The following is a 17,473-nucleotide window of genomic DNA, read 5'->3' as shown; positions in this document are numbered from 1 at the left end:
CTTATTTATATGATAATAGAAATTAAGAAAAATATACATATATAATAAAAAAGAATGTGCTAAAAATGATCCGTATTATATTTGGATATCAACTATTACAATACTACTCTCATGAAAAATTGATTATTTTCTTTTAGGCAAACAGTATATATATATATATATTATTCATTTCTAATAACATGTGTATAAGATAACATGGGTGTTATAGACTTTTCATTGAATAGTCTCATTTAACTAGACTAAACTTTAGACTTTTTATTTAATAGTCTCAACTAATTAGACTGAACTGTTAGTATCTTATAATACCGGACGTAAATGTAATATATTCCAAACCTTAAGGATGAAAGGGTAAATAACCCAACAAAACTATACATATTTATTAAATGGTTCCAAAGTTCCCATCGAATCCAGCAAAAAAGAGAAGGTCTATTATCCCACACCTCCTATGAGGTTTTAGCTTGAGTCAATCTCATCCGATACCCCACTTTTATTGTTAGTAATATCCAATTTTAAAATTAAAAGTCTATTTTCCCTCTACCCATCACTTGCCAACTTGACAAATATCTTAAATCCTTCATTCAATAAATATTGAAATCCACAAAATCAAAATCAAACTTAAACTCATAATTTTTCATTCCGAAGCAAGTTTACACATTTATATTACAAATCTAAACAAACCAATAACTGAATATTGATTTATGATCAACTATAGAAATAATTATATTTTCATTAGAACATTAAAAAGTTGATAAGTTATTAAACTAGCCTTTTAAAAAGAGGAAATAACTAGATACAGTAGTTCGGAATTTTATTGTAATAAAATGTTTTGAGATTTATAAATAAAGGATAGATCATTTATAATCAACCTTAAAGTAAATTTAATTAAGACAAAATCAAAATAACAGTATTGTGGTAAAATTAAGTGTTTTAGTTACAACAAATTAAAATAAATTATTTTTAAATGATTTATAAATATTATGAGGAATATTTTTTTCTCTTAAGTTGGTAAGTCAAGAAAGGGATAAAACTAAGTTTTTTTTTTTAAATAGGGAAAAAGACATTATTTGAATAGATAACACTATTAGTATCCTTTTAGTTCTTGGTTTAACAATTAGCATCCTTTCATTATTGTCACTAAACCCCAAAATTAATGGTAACTTAAAGCTGTTTTTAAACAAAATTTTCCACATCTCTGCAAATTTAGTGTCACTAATTGTACCCCGACTTGTAATAATATTTTGATTCCTTATACTAATTGTATTTATATTTGATATATTTTCGCACAAAAATCCAAACTCAAACTCGTAAAGAAACTTATGAAAGAAACGAGATAATATTATCAACATCTTCTAATAAAATATATTTTTATATAAAATACTTGATAGCTTTTTCTAAAACACATTTACTAAATTAATTCTTTACTAGCTAGAATCAAGGTTTTTGTACCCGGATCGGGCCTTGATCCATTTACTAAAAACATCCACACTCTTCTGACGTTAGCATGACATGAAATCGAATGGAATCACGCTTTTCTCCAATGGTGCTATCCTTCCCTTTCGTTTCAAATTGGTTTCATTTGAAATTGAATAGAATTAGGGATTTCATTTGCATTTTAGTGGACTGGTTTAACCACTGGTTCTCTGGCCCAGCGATTGAATTGCAGTTTGACACTGTTTTCATCGAGTCAATCCAATTCAATGACTAAAATGAGTTTTAGCAATTCAGTAGACCAAATTAGGGTCGGTTCTTGATCCGACTAATTGGTTTTGTTCAGGTTTTAAAACAGTGGCTAGAATATACTTAACGTAATTGTTTAACTCAAAAAATTTAATAATAATAATCATAAAAAAAAGGAATTTTTATTACAAATCTATGTATTTATGTTTAAGTATGTGAAGATTTACAAGAAAAATCCAATATTGCATTAAAAAAATATATGCTAGAATTAATTCTGGCTGTATCACTCTTAATTGCGGTATTTGGAAGTTGTAAGTTCGCTGTCAGGTTGGTCACGTTTTAGCCCACTTAATTTAATTTTTTCATCACGTTTTCATCACACTTCACAACATTATAATTAATGTGCACAGAGGCCCGTGCTTACTGCCCAACAAACTTATATTAAATGCCATTAGCATTATATACATGGGAATTATTGTGTCTCCATTTTCACTTGCAAATAGAGCTCTTCCCGTTCTTATACTCTCAACATCAGCTCTTCTTTCTCCGAAGCCATGAACTCACTGCTACTAAATTCTTTCCCAGTTCAAGCACAGTATAAAATGAAGAAAACTGTGGATTCTAATGGAAATTGCAGGGTTGACACTTGTAAGAATGGCATTGGCATTCTTGAGTTTCTTCCGGGGAAGAACTATTTCGTTACTGGTGCCACTGGTTTCCTAGGCAAAGGTAAACCCAATGCTCTATGGTAATATACATTTTGAACAAAACTCTTGCATGGCATAGTATTGTAGCTCATGTGCTTAATTTAAATACAATAAATAATCTACACGATATCTTTTTAATTGTAAATATATATAAGCTTTTCATGAAAACATTAAATAAGCCATGTAATTCATTTATTTAAAAAAATTATTAGTCTGTGTCATTTATCCGTCATCAAAATCTGGTGACCGAAAAGTTTGTCAGCATGTTTTGGTAGTGATGTTTGTGTTAAAATGATTGTCACTAAACAATCTATATGAGCGTGTATATATATATATATACACGCAATCTATGTCAAATTTGACTGTGATTTGAACTTTCTTCATTAGATCCAGTTACATCTCCCTTTTATTTCCATTTAATGGTGCGTTTGGTTGGGGGTATTTGGTAATTTGACATTATTCAGTAATGTTATTCTATATTATTTACATTACCATGTTTAGTTGTCAAATAATATAATATTTTGATAATCTTCCAATATCAATAGTAATCATTGTTGGTTATATATGTAGTAATCTGATTAACAAATTTTTTTTAGATATCTTAAGATTATTTAGTGATCTTTTTTTTTATTACAATTTTACTCTTTATCAATAAATTTTTATGATAGTAATGTCCTTGTTATCTAAACAATTTACAAGAACTTTTATAGACAATTTTAACCTTATATACAAGATTTTTAAGACATTATTGTCCTTGTACTTCAACCAAATTACCCTCCGAATCTTTCAAAAAGTTTATTTTGCTATATTATTTTCATGCATCAATATAATAAAGAGCTTTTTCTGTAGTGAATTTTTGTAAAATTGAGGAGTAAATTTGATATATGCTTCTATGTTTGTTTAAAATTTGCAGCACTAATTGAGAAGCTACTACGAGCAGCACCCGACGTTTGTAAGATCTATCTCTTAATCAAGGCAGAAAACAAAGAAGCTGCATTAGAAAGAATAAAAACTGAAGTATATCTGCATATATATAACACAAAACTCTTTCTAAATATATAAATATATCTATGTTTCCATTGTTTCGACTAACAAATTTACTAAAGTTTTATTTTTATTTTTTCTTGTTAATAAGATAATAGATTCAAATCTATTCGACATTTTGAGAGATATGCATGGGGAATCTTACACAGATTTAATGTTAAGTAAGCTGGTTCCCGTTCCTGGAAATATTGGTGAATCAAATCTTGGTATGAATACTGATTTAATAATCGAAATAGCACAAGAGCTAGATGTAATTATAAATTCAGCAGCCAATACAACATTTGATGAGAGGTTTCTCCTCATCACTCATATTAATTTTTATGATATCCAAGTTCATTTTTCATATACTGAAACTTGGATGTACTCAACTTAGATTTGATGTAGCTGTAAACATAAACACAAGAGGACCATCTCGAATACTCAATTTTGCAAAGCGGTGCAAGAAACTTTGTTGTTTCATACATGTATCAACTGGTAAGTAAATTTAATTATGAGTAGAAAATCATGAAGAAATTTATTTATTTAGGCTAATCTATATATACTTAAATCAAATTTTCTTCTTCTTTAGCATATGTTAATATAGAAAACGTCGGAGAGACTCTCACCTCCAAAAGCTCACCATTATTACACCCTCCTGTCAATGTCGATGCTGAAGTGAAGTTAGCTTTTGATTCAAGTCTTTCTTTTCATGGAGGTGCAGAAATAGTTCGGAAAATGAAAGAAATGGGTTTAGAAAGGTGATTACTTTAGTTAATTTATATTTTAACCTTTCTTTATATTATTTTAATCAATGTATTGTGAATATGCTATAAAACTACATGTATTATGTATATATGCACTTATAATAATCTCATAAATTTAGAATGAAAGCATTTGATAATGATCAGAACCAATCAAATCATTAGTGAGATTTTTTTTTTCTTTTAATTATAAGTTCTTTTTCTCATTTCTCCTTAAAACATTTGTAATTAAAATGATATTGAAAAACACAACCTTGTTAGTTATAATACACATTAATTAATATGTAGACATATTGTTTCGGGTTTCATTTTCTTAGTAATTAATCGATGGAAAAATTTCTATCCCGCAGGGCAAGAAGTTATGGGTGGAAAAACTTTTATGAATTCACCAAGGCAATGGGAGAAATAGTAATTTATAAGAATAGAGGAGAAATCCCAGTTGCTATTATTCGTCCAAGCGTAATTGAAAGCAGTTTTAAAGAGCCTTCTCCTGGATGGATACAAGGGATCAGGTAACCCTTTTAAAATTTTATTTTATTTATATTTAGTAGTTTATATTTGACCACTTCAGAATTCAAGTTTTTTTATATCCTTGCTATGATGTGTATTACTAATAATTTCTCTTGAATATGATCATTAGAATGGTTGACCCATTCATTTTTGCTTACGGCAAAGGCTACCTCCCCGCCTTCTTAAACCCTGAGACTGTTGTAGATATAGTAAGTATACAAATTCTTTTGGTTATATTCTACTCCATTTTATCAATAATTTTTTTTATTTTTTTATTTTTTGCCTTTTTCCGAAATGCTTGACAAGAATTAGAATCGATCAAAATCTTTAGCATTTTAATAGTTACTTACTTTTGGTTTACAATCCAATAATCATATAAAAAAAAGTTGATTTACTTCTTCAACAAACTCAAACTTTATTTTTTTTTTTTTTGGTAAATTTTTATCTCAGTAATAGTCTTCCCTTAGGAACATACACGTTGAGATAGCCCTACAAATAAATATTTATTGTACTTATGAAATGAATTAATCATACAGATTCCAGTTGATATGGTTGTGAATGCAATTATTTCTGCAATGGCAAAGCATGGAATTACCAGGAAACCAGAGCTTAACGTCTACCACGTTACATCTTCTAGGGTAAATCCAGTGACGATGACATTCCTATTTGATGTGTGCTATGAACATTTCAAGTCCTCTCCAATCAAAGACTTGAAGGGTAAAGAAGTTGAGGTTAAAAGAGTCAAATTTCTTAGCTCATTGGAAGACATCTTCTCACATATATCAGGAGCTATTATTCCAAAAAATGGGGTTGTTTCTCAAGAACTCGAAAGAAAATTTTGCGAGAAGAAAATAAAGCAAACGAAATATATGATACAGATGTATGAGCCATATTTATCTTCACGGTGGTAAGAGTTTTTTTTTTTCCCTGATCATACATGGTTAGGTAGTGTTAAGATCTTTTAAATTAAATTACTTCAAAAGTTGAACCATGTTATTTGATTTATAGTATAAATATAAATCATTGGCCAAGGAGTTCACTCCGGTACAGTAGTTGGTAAACTTGAAGGGGAAAGAGACATCACTTTGGGCTCTGTTGATTTACTATGTGATGATTTTATTGCCTGGCGATATGAAGACTATTAACTTACAAATAATGAAATTAAGCTTTATAGTTAATTGGCTAAATATTTTCTTGAAAATTTGTATATTTAGGTTTGAAAGCAGCGATACCTACAAATTGTGGGAAGCTATGTCTTTAGAAGAGAAGTTGAGTTTTGGATTCGACGTGAAGAGCTTGGATTGGAAGGACTATTTTTCCAATATTCATATTCCAGGTCTGAGGAAATATGCAATGGAAAGTAAATTGAGGCCAAAATTATAATATTTATATTAAAATGGGTCGAAGACAGCTTGTGCAACGTGGAAACTAAATAATTTATGCCAAAGTTATTGTAAAAAGTCTTGTATTTTATATAAAGTCAGTTCAATATTCTCGTAGAAGCTATTTTCAACTCTTAATTGCTTGACTCTCAAGGGTATTCTATAATTTTCAACCTTTTCTATCGAATTTCGGGTTAAAAAATATTTTTAACCTTGCAAAATCATATGATCGATGTCCTTAATAGGAAAGAATGTTCACTCCAAAACATGACAAGGAAGGAATGATTAAATGTAGACTCTGATGACAAAATATTTCACCTTTGTTATGATTATTATACATACTTTGCTCCCTTTTTAATGCCATATTTTGGCTTGTATTGCTATAATCTGTATAAATCTAAAGTTGTTTTAATTTTACTTATTAGATGGTGTGATAGGATAGACATCTCATCTGCATGCTTTAAAGAAGTTTATTAATCTGAAAGAGTAATGATTTTTATTAACTGAACTTACAATGTACAGAAAGCAATGTTGCTTTATATAGAAGCTGAACTTAGCAGCTTAACAACTAGTAACAGACTAATTAACAACTAACAGAAAGCTGACGTGGACTTAACAGAAGATAACGTAAATTCTTTCCCAAGTTCAAGCACAATCCAGAGTTGACCCGAGTAAAAATGGCATCTTGAGTTTCTTCCGAGGAAGAACTATTTCGTTACCGGTGCCACTGGTTTCATTACTGATTATTATAGGCAATAACTCACCGTAAAATTATATATATATATATATATATATATATGCTGAATAAACTCTTGCATGGCACTTTTGTGCAAAAAATAAAAATCCAACTTGAGCTCGGGGAAGCACAGGGGTCCTAGCTCGGATGCCGCACTAAACGAACCGAGCAAAATACTCACCCAAGGCAAGTGACAGCATGCAGACAGGTGTCAACAAACCGCAACACTCATTGCAACACCTAAGGAGTCTATCAAGCTGTGAGCACCATGTGCAATACATGCAGCTACTTCGTTTAACTAGTGACTACTCTCCGACAAACTATAGTTAATCACAATTGCAACTAGGATTAAATGCAATAATGCCCTGACGACCTCGACTGTCCAACACCTGTTAGGGTCGACAGTAATCATCTTGCTAACGTAGTCCCCACTCACAACTACCATTGCAAACTCTTATAAATACCATGATCAAAACCCTTAAAGAGAAGGAGGCAAATAGAGAATATAAATACTTACCCAAAATAAAAATAGAGAATAGAAAGAGAGTACATTGCATATCAACTGTAATCACGAATCTCAATAAAAAGAAATAGTGGACGTAGGCTCGATTCTTTGGCCGAACCACTTTAAAAAGCTTGCTTCTCCAATTATTATTTCTCTGTCTTCATCATCTTTGACTCCGACATTGTCCAACCCATACATGCCCATCTTTTATGGTTCCCAGGAATCACACACCCATCCTGCTCGGTTCCTCTTATGGTCAACCGAGCATCTCTAGTTGATGCATGTTCGAGTCTCGATGTTTTGGTGGTACGAGAATTCGCATCAGCATTTTGGTACTTAAAGGAGGGCTAGGGCTAAAACCTTCCAATTTAAGCCCATTCCGATTTAAGACGTGCCACTAGATTAACCACAACTTTCTGATAGAAATGGCATGACGGAAAAGAACCAACCAGAGTCAAATTGGCGTTAATCAGATTGACGCCTTTGAGACGGATATGCTTGACACAGGAAATCCTTAGATTGTCGAAATCTTCCAAAAAATCACTCACGCCAATGAAAATCTCCAACGGAAGGTGATGGATATGAGGGAGGGACAATTTTCAAAAAGTCCTTCAAACCTACGAAGCATCAAAATACCAACTCCTAGTTGGGAGCGCATAATTGCTGAAGAATATTTCGATGTAGCAATAGAAGCACAACAAGAATGACGTCCTGGAAAACAGTCAATGATGGAGGAGGCAACCCGTCGGGAACCCGACAATTCTCACTCGAGGATCGGTCCGACCCAACGCGAGGGGATAGTCATGTGAGCACGCTCATAGTTGATGCAGTCAAATTACATCCCACGCCACCACGACGTCCAGGATCAGCTCACTAGCTTAAGCCCACACCACAATAGGTCGCGGGAGTCTACCTCTGACAGTCCCTACTACATAAGGAGCTATGATTCCTCCTTGCACGCAAGAATGCCCAATGAGGAAAACCAACAAAATCCTGACTCGAATCTTAATAGATACCTTAACGCACAAAAACCCAATCTCTGCCATTCGCTTGCTCAAAATAAAGGGATCACAATACCCCTAGTTGATCCTCTAGTTACTTCTAGTTGGAGGACATGCAAAAGATGCTTGACAACTTGCAAATTTGACAAGTCCAATAGGCAATGATTGCCTCTGGCTCTTCGTTTCTAGAAGAGATGCAGCTAGACCTCTACCTCTCGACTTCAAGACCCCCGACATCAACTTTAGTGGGGAAGGTGACCCTGAAGACCACCTTGACGCCTTCAACGATCTAATAGAGCTATATCAGGTACCTGACCTTACTAATTGCCAATGTTATGCGGTCACTCTGATGGGCGACACAAAAAGAAGGTATAAGCGACTCTTTGCAAACTCCATTCATTCCGAGCACCAGTTTGCGTAGCTTTACCTACAAAAATCCCAAGCTCAATGACGTTTCGCTATGCCAATCATCTACCTTAGCAACATCCACCAAAAGCAAGGCGTTAGCCTAACCTCTTATTTGAAGAGATTCCAAATAGAGCAAGCAAGGTGGTTGACATGCTTGAAGAGGCGATTGAGATGCTCATGATCACCAGCATAAGATCACAGATTGGGTTATGGAAGGACCTTCAGAAGGAGGACCATATATCCCTCCCCCAATTTTACCAGATGGTCGAAAGGTATCAATGCCATAAAGAACTTGCCTGTTGCGCTCCGTGGCATGGCTTCTACTAGTGCCCCCATTGGCTGCCTGACCAAGCAGGAAACCACAAAAGGGATGCTCGTGACCTAGGAAACTGAGACAAACATTGGCTTGTGTGTATCCTTGTGCAACAAGTTTGGCCTTGTTTTTGACAATATTCTCAAACTCATTAGACTTGTTTTTGAAGATCCACTTGGTTCCTATAACATTTATACCTTTAGGCCGAGGAACCAAGCTCCAAACATCATTTCTCTCTAACTGTTCAAGCTCCTTATGCATGAGAGCAATCCAGCAATCATCCTCCAAAGCTTGTTTTGCATTCTTTTGTTCTATAAGAGAAACATAACACAAGTGATTAATTTTATTCAACCTTTTTATTCTAGTTACCATTACCTCTTCAGGATTTCCCATCATAATGGATGGTGGATGTGCTTTTTTGATCCAAGAGGATGGTTCTTCTCTTGTAGGAGTCTTTCTTAGAGTGAACTCATCATAAAGATCAATAATTAATTTAAGTCTATCACTACTAGAACCTGATGCTTGTCCTTGTTGATCTCCCATTGTGTTCAAATCATATACGGGTGTTGCCACACTGGTTTAAGCTTCTAGAGAGTCCGATGTGGTCATATCATCTTTGCTTGTAGGCACATCATGAGGAACAGTCATGTCTACAGTTTCATCAACTTGAGAAAACTCTGAGTAATCTTCAGAATTAGAGAATACAACATTAAATGATTCAACAATTTGTTCAATTCTCATATTGAAAATCATATATGACCTATTGTTTGATAATCAGTAACCAAGGAAAACACCTTCATCACTCTTAGCATCAAGTTTCCCTAAGTCTTTTCTATCATTTAAGACATAGCACTTGCAACAAAGAACATGGAAATATGAAAGATTCGGCTTCTTACCATTCTACAACTCATAAGGAGTTTGTGATGTACCTTTCCTTAAGAATAATTTGTTGGAAATCTGGCATACAGTGTTTTATTGCCTCGGCCCATAGTATTGTTGGCAACTTCTTTGCATTCAACATTACCCTTGCCATCTCTTGAAAAACTCTTTCTTTCTCTCCACTATACCATTCTATTGAGGTGTCTTAGGGGCAGAAAACTCATGCTAGATACCCTGCATTTCACAAAAGTTAGAAAAGTTAGAATTCTCAAACTCTCTCCCATGATCACTCCTTATTCTCACCACTTCCTTTACACGACAATTTTTTTCCTCTTGCAACCTTTTGACAAGACTTTGAAAAGCTTCAAATGCATCAGACTTCTCTTTTAAAAAATCAACCCATGTAAATCTAGAATAGTCATCAACATATAAATAAACATATCTCTTACCTCCTGAACTTTTAGTTTGCATAAAACCCATTAGATTCATATGGAGCAGTTTTAAAACATTGTTGGCATGAGCCACACACTTTTGGCATGACCCATTAGATTCATTTGCTTACCCTGTTGGCATGAGCCACACACTTTACCTTTGGGAAACATAAGTTTGGGTAGACCTTTGACATCATCCTTCTTGGAAAGTTTCACAAGATCTTTGAAGTTCATATGCCCAAGCTTCTTGTGCCATGGATCCACACAATCTGTCTTAGTGTCAAACAAGAAACTTTGTTAGACAACAAATAAAAATTATCATTAGACCTCTTTCCTTCAAGCAACGAAGTACCATCACCATTCAAGACTTGATAAATATTTTTTGAAATTGTATAATACAATCCTTGTCACAAATTTGACTAATGCTAATTAGATTTGCTTTAAGTCCCTCAATATGAAACACGTCATTCAACATTGGGAAGCTAAGAATGACTACTGAGTATTTTCTAAGAATGTTACCTCTTTTGCCATCACTATAGGTAACATGGCCGACTTCCACAAGTTCAAGATTAGTCAATAATGCTTTGTTACCTGTCATGTGTCTCGAACAACTACTATCAAAGTACCATTGGTCATCTTGAAATACAAGCAATGATGTATGAGTAACAAGGCAGTTAGCACTTAACTTGGGTCTTCACACTTTTCTGTTTTTAAAAACATCTTTTGGTGTGGTGACATAAAAGATCAATGTGGTGACAGTTGAGAAAGAAAATCATGATTTCCAAGACATTTTTTCAAGTAGGAAATGAATTTAAAGCATTTAGGTATGATGTGACATTTCTTTTGACAAAAATGACAGACTAGAGTGAACCTTTTTCATTCAAGGATTCATCACAAGGGGCAGCAATAACTTTTGGAAATGATTCAGAAGCTTTGACGAATGTGGTCACATCAGGCTTAGATGTGCTTGCACTAGGAGAAAAACCCAAACTCGATTTATCACCAAAAATCTTTTCTTGTCCAAGAATTTCATCAAGTTTTTATGAACTTGCATTTAACCTTTCAATAATGGCCTTAGCCTTAGCTAGTTCATTTAAAGCTTGACTTAACAAAAACTTTCATTTTGCCATTCAAAATTTTGTTATCTTCTATCAAGGAGGATTTTTCAAATTCAAAGGATTTAATCTTCTTGATAGCCTTTAACCATGACTCATACATCCTATCATAAGCCTTATGTTGCTCTTTGTAGACATTACATGAGTCATCCGAGGACAAACTATCACTGTCCTCTTGGTTAACCATTAAGGCCAAATTTTTTTTATCCTTATTGGTGCATCATCCCCATTCTCACTATCATCAGTCTCACTCAGGGTGGCAGCCATAACTTTACCCTTTTTTCTTCAAAGTGTTGGCACACTTAGACTGGATGTGGCCATACCCCTCACCTCAAAGCATTTGATGCCTTTGCTTTTCTTTTCACTTTCTCTTGAAAATCTTTTTGAAAAGATACCTTGAGCAGATTGGTCAAAAAACTATTTCACAAATGGTTGTTTCTCCTTTTAGCCACATTTGACTTTCTCATATTCTTTTTCAAAAAATTTGCAAAGTTTTTTTTTGAAAGCAAAGAACAATCATCATCTTCCACATCACTAGTATCAACATCACCAAGGGCTTTAGAAATTACCTCATGTTTTAAGGCAAGACCTTTACCTGATTTCTTCTCCCATCTTTTCAAATTAGGCTTGAAAGTTTGCAAAGAGCCAATCAGTTCATCCAGTTGCATGATATTGAGGTCATGACATTCTTCAATGGAGGTGGCTTTAGACATGAATCTTTTAGGCAAAGAACACAACACTTTCCTAACAAATTCAAAGTTAGAATAGATTTTACCCAAAGCATAGCACTCATTAGTCACATCACACAATTAGCCATGAAAATCTGTAATTGTTTCATCTTCAAGCATGACAATATTTTCATAATTTGTCACCAATCTTCTAAGCCTAGTTTTTTGTTAGAGTAGGTGCATTAGAACCAACAATTTAGCTCTTGTAACAATATTTCAAATTAATGAATAAATGGCATTGCTTATTTATGAGCATATACTGTAGCATCTATTTAATAAGTGTAAATAAAATAGTATATGTCCTTAGAAAGGTTGGAACTAGTGACGAGAGAATTAAGTGTTATAAATCTTAATTGTGAGAATCCTTTGAGCACAAATCGTGGCCTTTCTTAAGTCGTCTGTAGTCATAGTATAAATCTGACCAAGGACATAGATTATATGGAGAGACTATCATCGCGTTAAATGACCCTATCAGAAGGTAGTGACACATCTCACATGTCAAGGTTGTGGGCATAAACCTGGTGCAAAGCATGGGTGCTTGCTTGTGTAAGTCCACTGGACTAACCCATTAGAGGATTCCATAGAAGATGGTACCCAGTGTCTATGGAATACATCTTTTTATGGATGGTGATGCATGTAGTCCTTCGACTTGAGATCACTAAAGCGCCATGTATAAATATTGATGTGACTTGACACTAGCCTAACGTTGTCTTTTTTAGGGATTACCAGAAAGGTGATTGGTTACATTGAGAAGTACACTATGGCTATGGTAGAACGACAAATGATTCATCACTCCTGGTTACAAGAGATCTTATCTCGGTGAGATATTTGGTTAAAAACCATGACCTCAAATCCGTGGCCAACGTGGAATCGATTTGGTGCTCGAATCCAATTTTATATAGTCTTCAGATTCGAGTTTGAGGTAGACACTATTTATGTACCTCAAACCTTGATGAGATATAAGATGATGAAATGGATCGAATTGCATAGTAACCATATTGAAGACAAGGTAAGCCTAAATCACTGATTCTTTACTTATTGAGGAATCATGATGCCTTGTTAGAGGCCAATCTTGATTGATGTATGAAAACACTAATTGCTTGATGCTTAATTAGTTAGCAGGACACTACCGACAAAGTGAAGAGCCTTCGGGTCATACACATAGAAGGTAGTTAAGTGAGAAATGGAACTAGAAGGACAATTTTGTCCTAGGGCCGAAAATAGTATTTCGGTAATTTAGGAGTCCAAGGGCATCATTATAGGCAAAAAGGGCACTTTGGTAGTTTTGCTAAGGATTGACGCCATTATCCAATTTATTAGGATAATTTTTAGCAAAATGGAATAATATTAATTTTAATTAATATGGAAAATATCTATTTAATTTAATTAATATATATTAAAACCCATATATTAAATATGATAAATATATATAGTTAAATAATAGTAAAATAAATAGTAATATTTATTTAATTAGAATATGTATTTATATAGGAATTAAATAAATAGAAATCTTTATTTATAGGATTCACATTTTAGGAGAGTATTTTAAGAGATATTATATTCCCTTATATCAAGGATTACAATCCAATTCAAATAAGGATTGTAATCCAATCAAATAGGAATTAACGATTTACAATCCTTATTGGACCTTATTTGGGATGTCTATATAAAGGGGCATTGGGTTTATTTTGAGAGAGCTATAATCATAAAGTTAATTTTGCAAAAAAGAGCAAAATTAACTCTCCCAAAAACCTAGCCGCAACCCTAAAGAGAGAAATTCTCTCTCTCTAATCTACCACCTCCCTTAAGCCCTCCATTAATCTAGCAAAAAATCCTAAGGTGATCTTGAGCCTACCTTCGTGTGGATATTGACAAACTCGATCCTATGTTGGATCGATAATGAAGTACCTATGAACAATACCCATCCATAGTACCCGATGAACAGTGCCTGAGAACAGTGTGATGAATGAACCCCCAGTGAACAGTGTTGTGAACAACGTGAACAGTACTAGTGAACGGTGCGGTGAAAAGTATTGAAAGTTTTAATCTAGAGAAGGAGCCACCAACGGGACATATATCACATAATCGTATGGTTGTTTTAATTTATGTTGATTAATTTAGTTGAAATCGTGATCTTTGGTAAGGGAATCATGCCCTGACAAGAATTTTTTTTATTATTCCGCCCTTGCCATGATGTGGTTCCTACTCTTTTTCATAGTGTCTGTTCTTTCATTTTTAACTTGGAGTTTATCCTAAGCCTCTTTAGCAATCTCATAGTTAGCAATATTTTTCATCTGGTTAATATTAACAACATTAAACATAGCATGGAGGGCTTTGAGTTGAGTTAGAAGTATCGAACTCAGCTTAGTACAGTTCAATGCGTTTGGTTTGGTCACACCTTTTCTTCTATTTCGGTTCTTTCCAACCAACCACACATGACATCAATATTCTTCATCAATAGACTTAAAAAAGGCATGCATCCTAGGTTTCCAAAAGGCATAGTTGGGACCCTCTAACATGGGTGGTCTATTGGTATACCCACCTTCATGAAGAAGTTCATGGTAAAAACACAACAGATATCATCACACAGAGACTAATGTGGTCACACACAAGCATAGAAGACAATGGTCACGTACATAACCACAGAGGTGGTCATAGTCATAGCTCACAAAACAGATGTGCGACATAGAGCGATGTGGTCACAAGGTCTGTAGCGAGCAGAAACTGCTCAACAACACAAAAATAATCAAGATGCAAATAGACACCAAAACAAGATATAGCACAAAGAACAAGCAAGGATAACAAAAATAACTTTTAGAATAAGCTCTGATACCAAAATGAAAGTCTTAAAACATTACCAAGTTGTTAAAACTTAAGCGGAATGGGTTAACTTGTTCATTTTTGCTTTTGTGTTGGTTTAATCATTACAACATAAACAAAACATCCATGGCAACAAATAAAAAACACACACATTTTACATGGTTCAAACTTGCCTACATCCATGGGACCAAGTCCACAAGAAGCTAATTCACTATGGAAAACTCTTGGTGCAAATCAAAGCTAAAGTAAAGATAGCACAAGTTGCAACAACACTCTTTGCTTACGACAAAACTTCAATTTCACTCTTGGTTGAACCTCTAGCCCTCACAGCAAGCTTCACACTCGAGACCACTGGTGGCCTTTAGCTCCCTTCAAGGATCAATACCAAAGACGTACTTAGCTCTAACCTGAAACCTGTCAAACATCAACAAGGAATAAGTTCCAGCCATGAATAAAACAGGATCAACAAAGGTATTTGAAGCCTACCTAAGCTATGGAACCCGAATGAAAAACAAAAAAATCAAGGAATATGCAAGAATTATCAGAGGTGTATTCAGGCTTGAAATGAAATGCATTGGAGAAGACAAAATATAGAAACTTGCTCACCAATGCAAGGGGACAACCAGCCAACATGTGCTTTTGTGTTTAGGTATTTTGGGAAAGATTTCACCAAACTTTCATAGACCACAAACAGAGCAAACAAATTTTTCAATACACATATGGGCTAATGACAAGTGTACAGCCACTTATACAAATCTTAGATAAAGATAATATCCTAGCAACTAAGGAGACTCAACAAGTGTACATAAATATCTGGCTAGACGAGTGTTATCATGAACTATGATGTGCCGACACGACATGCATGAAAATAGACTTAATTGAGTGTGGTCACATGACAAGAGAGTCATAACACTAGAATAAAACAGAATTGATTGTGCATAAAACAATAGAAGTCCCCACATCAAAACTAGTGTTACCACACTAGACTCTAAGTTGATAGAATACTTACACCTTCAAATTAGGCTACATTGAATCCAGTGGAGAGTTTTGTTACACATAATTATCAAGAAGCAAACCTCAACTTCCCCCAAAGCCATGAAGATCAAAGACTTGATTAAAAACCTAGGGAGGCCTCAATTCCTTCTTCAAAACCCTCTATAATTTTAATTGATATAAAAACTCTAACTCTCCTAAAATATTGAGAAGGACCTTATTTATAGTAGTGAGGCTGTGAGGGTATTATGATAACCGATTAAAAAAAAAAAAAATTACACATCTGCTGTCTTCCATGCACTGACGTAACTTTCAGATCCATTTTTAACCACCTCCAGGTTGAACTGGGCACAACCAAACAGAAAGTTGTATCTCTGTCTCTTAGCTTTAAAATGCCATAAGCATCAGGTTAACAAAGTTGTGTAGCTCAAATTATGCCATTTTCGTGCAACATGTCTAGCAGAAAAACCTTAAGATAAAATTCACGAATTGCCCTGCGGCATGATTTTGTGGCGCCGCAGCGTTTGAATAGTTTTGTTGTGGCGAACAATTTTAAAAATTCATAACTTCTTCGTTTGAGCTCTGATCTTGAACCGTTGTTTCTACATGATTTTGATTCTTTACCTTCAATGTGCATACTTGGATCCTCATTTTTTAGCACTAATACCTAAAGTTCACAAAACATATCTGTGATTCTAGAAAACAAAAGAGATACATAAATTAACTAAAATTAACTAATTAAACCCAATTCTCACATAAATACCCTAAAATCACTAAGAATGAGTGCACTTCCAAGCACTCATTAGGGTCTCGTCCTTGTCACACGTTGTGCTGTGCTTGGATTGGGTGCTCGCGCTTCTTACCAAGCTTCTCTTCTTCCGAGCTTAATTCTCGCTCAGTGCTTGGGTGTGCCTTGAGCTTCTCGCTTATTTGAGTTGGGGATTTTTTTCTACACAATAATGATAAAAGTTATGAACCATATTTTTGTGCGTGATAGTAAGAATTTTATTTATTTTATTTTATTTTTTTTTTTGAGAGGATACATAGTTACCAAAGTTTAAGATATTAAATTAAAATTTTACTAAAAATTTTACATTAATTTTTTTTTACCATGTCATCTAATTATGGATAAATCTAATTTAGGTCAATCACGTATAATGACAATCATTAAATTATATGACAATTCCATGTGATGACACATCATTTGAGATGTGAAATACGGAATAAATTTTAATATCAATGCAGATCACATCACTTGGAATTGAATTTGTTAGAAATTTTTGGGAAGAGTTATTGATACTTAAACAATTCTAGCTAGATAATCAACATATTTTATAACAACATGCTGACATGTATAGCACTGCAGAGCAATCCTCTTTAGTCAATACCATATATCTTAGAAGCAACTATTCATCAAGGTGGGTATATCTCAAGGACTCAACAGAATTTATGCAAGAAGAAAATAGAGCAATCTAAAAGCATGA

The 17,473-nt window shown here is 34.0% G+C and overlaps 1 protein-coding gene across 1 annotated transcript; it reads left to right on the top strand.

Moving 5' to 3' along the window:
* The first annotated feature begins 2,185 nt into the window (after nt 1–2,185).
* On the top strand, nt 2,186–6,247 carry LOC116120461 (fatty acyl-CoA reductase 2-like). The gene is made up of 9 exons (XM_031406407.1): nt 2,186–2,406; nt 3,298–3,401; nt 3,520–3,719; nt 3,802–3,902; nt 3,997–4,165; nt 4,519–4,680; nt 4,809–4,887; nt 5,215–5,585; nt 5,893–6,247. Exons 1-9 carry the CDS (start codon nt 2,232–2,234, stop codon nt 6,059–6,061), a joined length of 1,530 nt encoding a protein of 509 aa, XP_031262267.1. The 5' UTR covers nt 2,186–2,231; the 3' UTR covers nt 6,062–6,247.
* The last annotated feature ends 11,226 nt before the right edge of the window (nt 6,248–17,473 follow it).

The sequence above is a fragment of the Pistacia vera genome, unplaced genomic scaffold, assembly GCF_008641045.1.
Source record: "Pistacia vera cultivar Batoury unplaced genomic scaffold, PisVer_v2 Contig935, whole genome shotgun sequence".
Lineage (NCBI taxonomy): Eukaryota > Viridiplantae > Streptophyta > Magnoliopsida > Sapindales > Anacardiaceae > Pistacia > Pistacia vera.
Note: the sequence above shows the minus strand (reverse complement) of the source record. Positions and strands in the feature narration are given on the sequence as shown.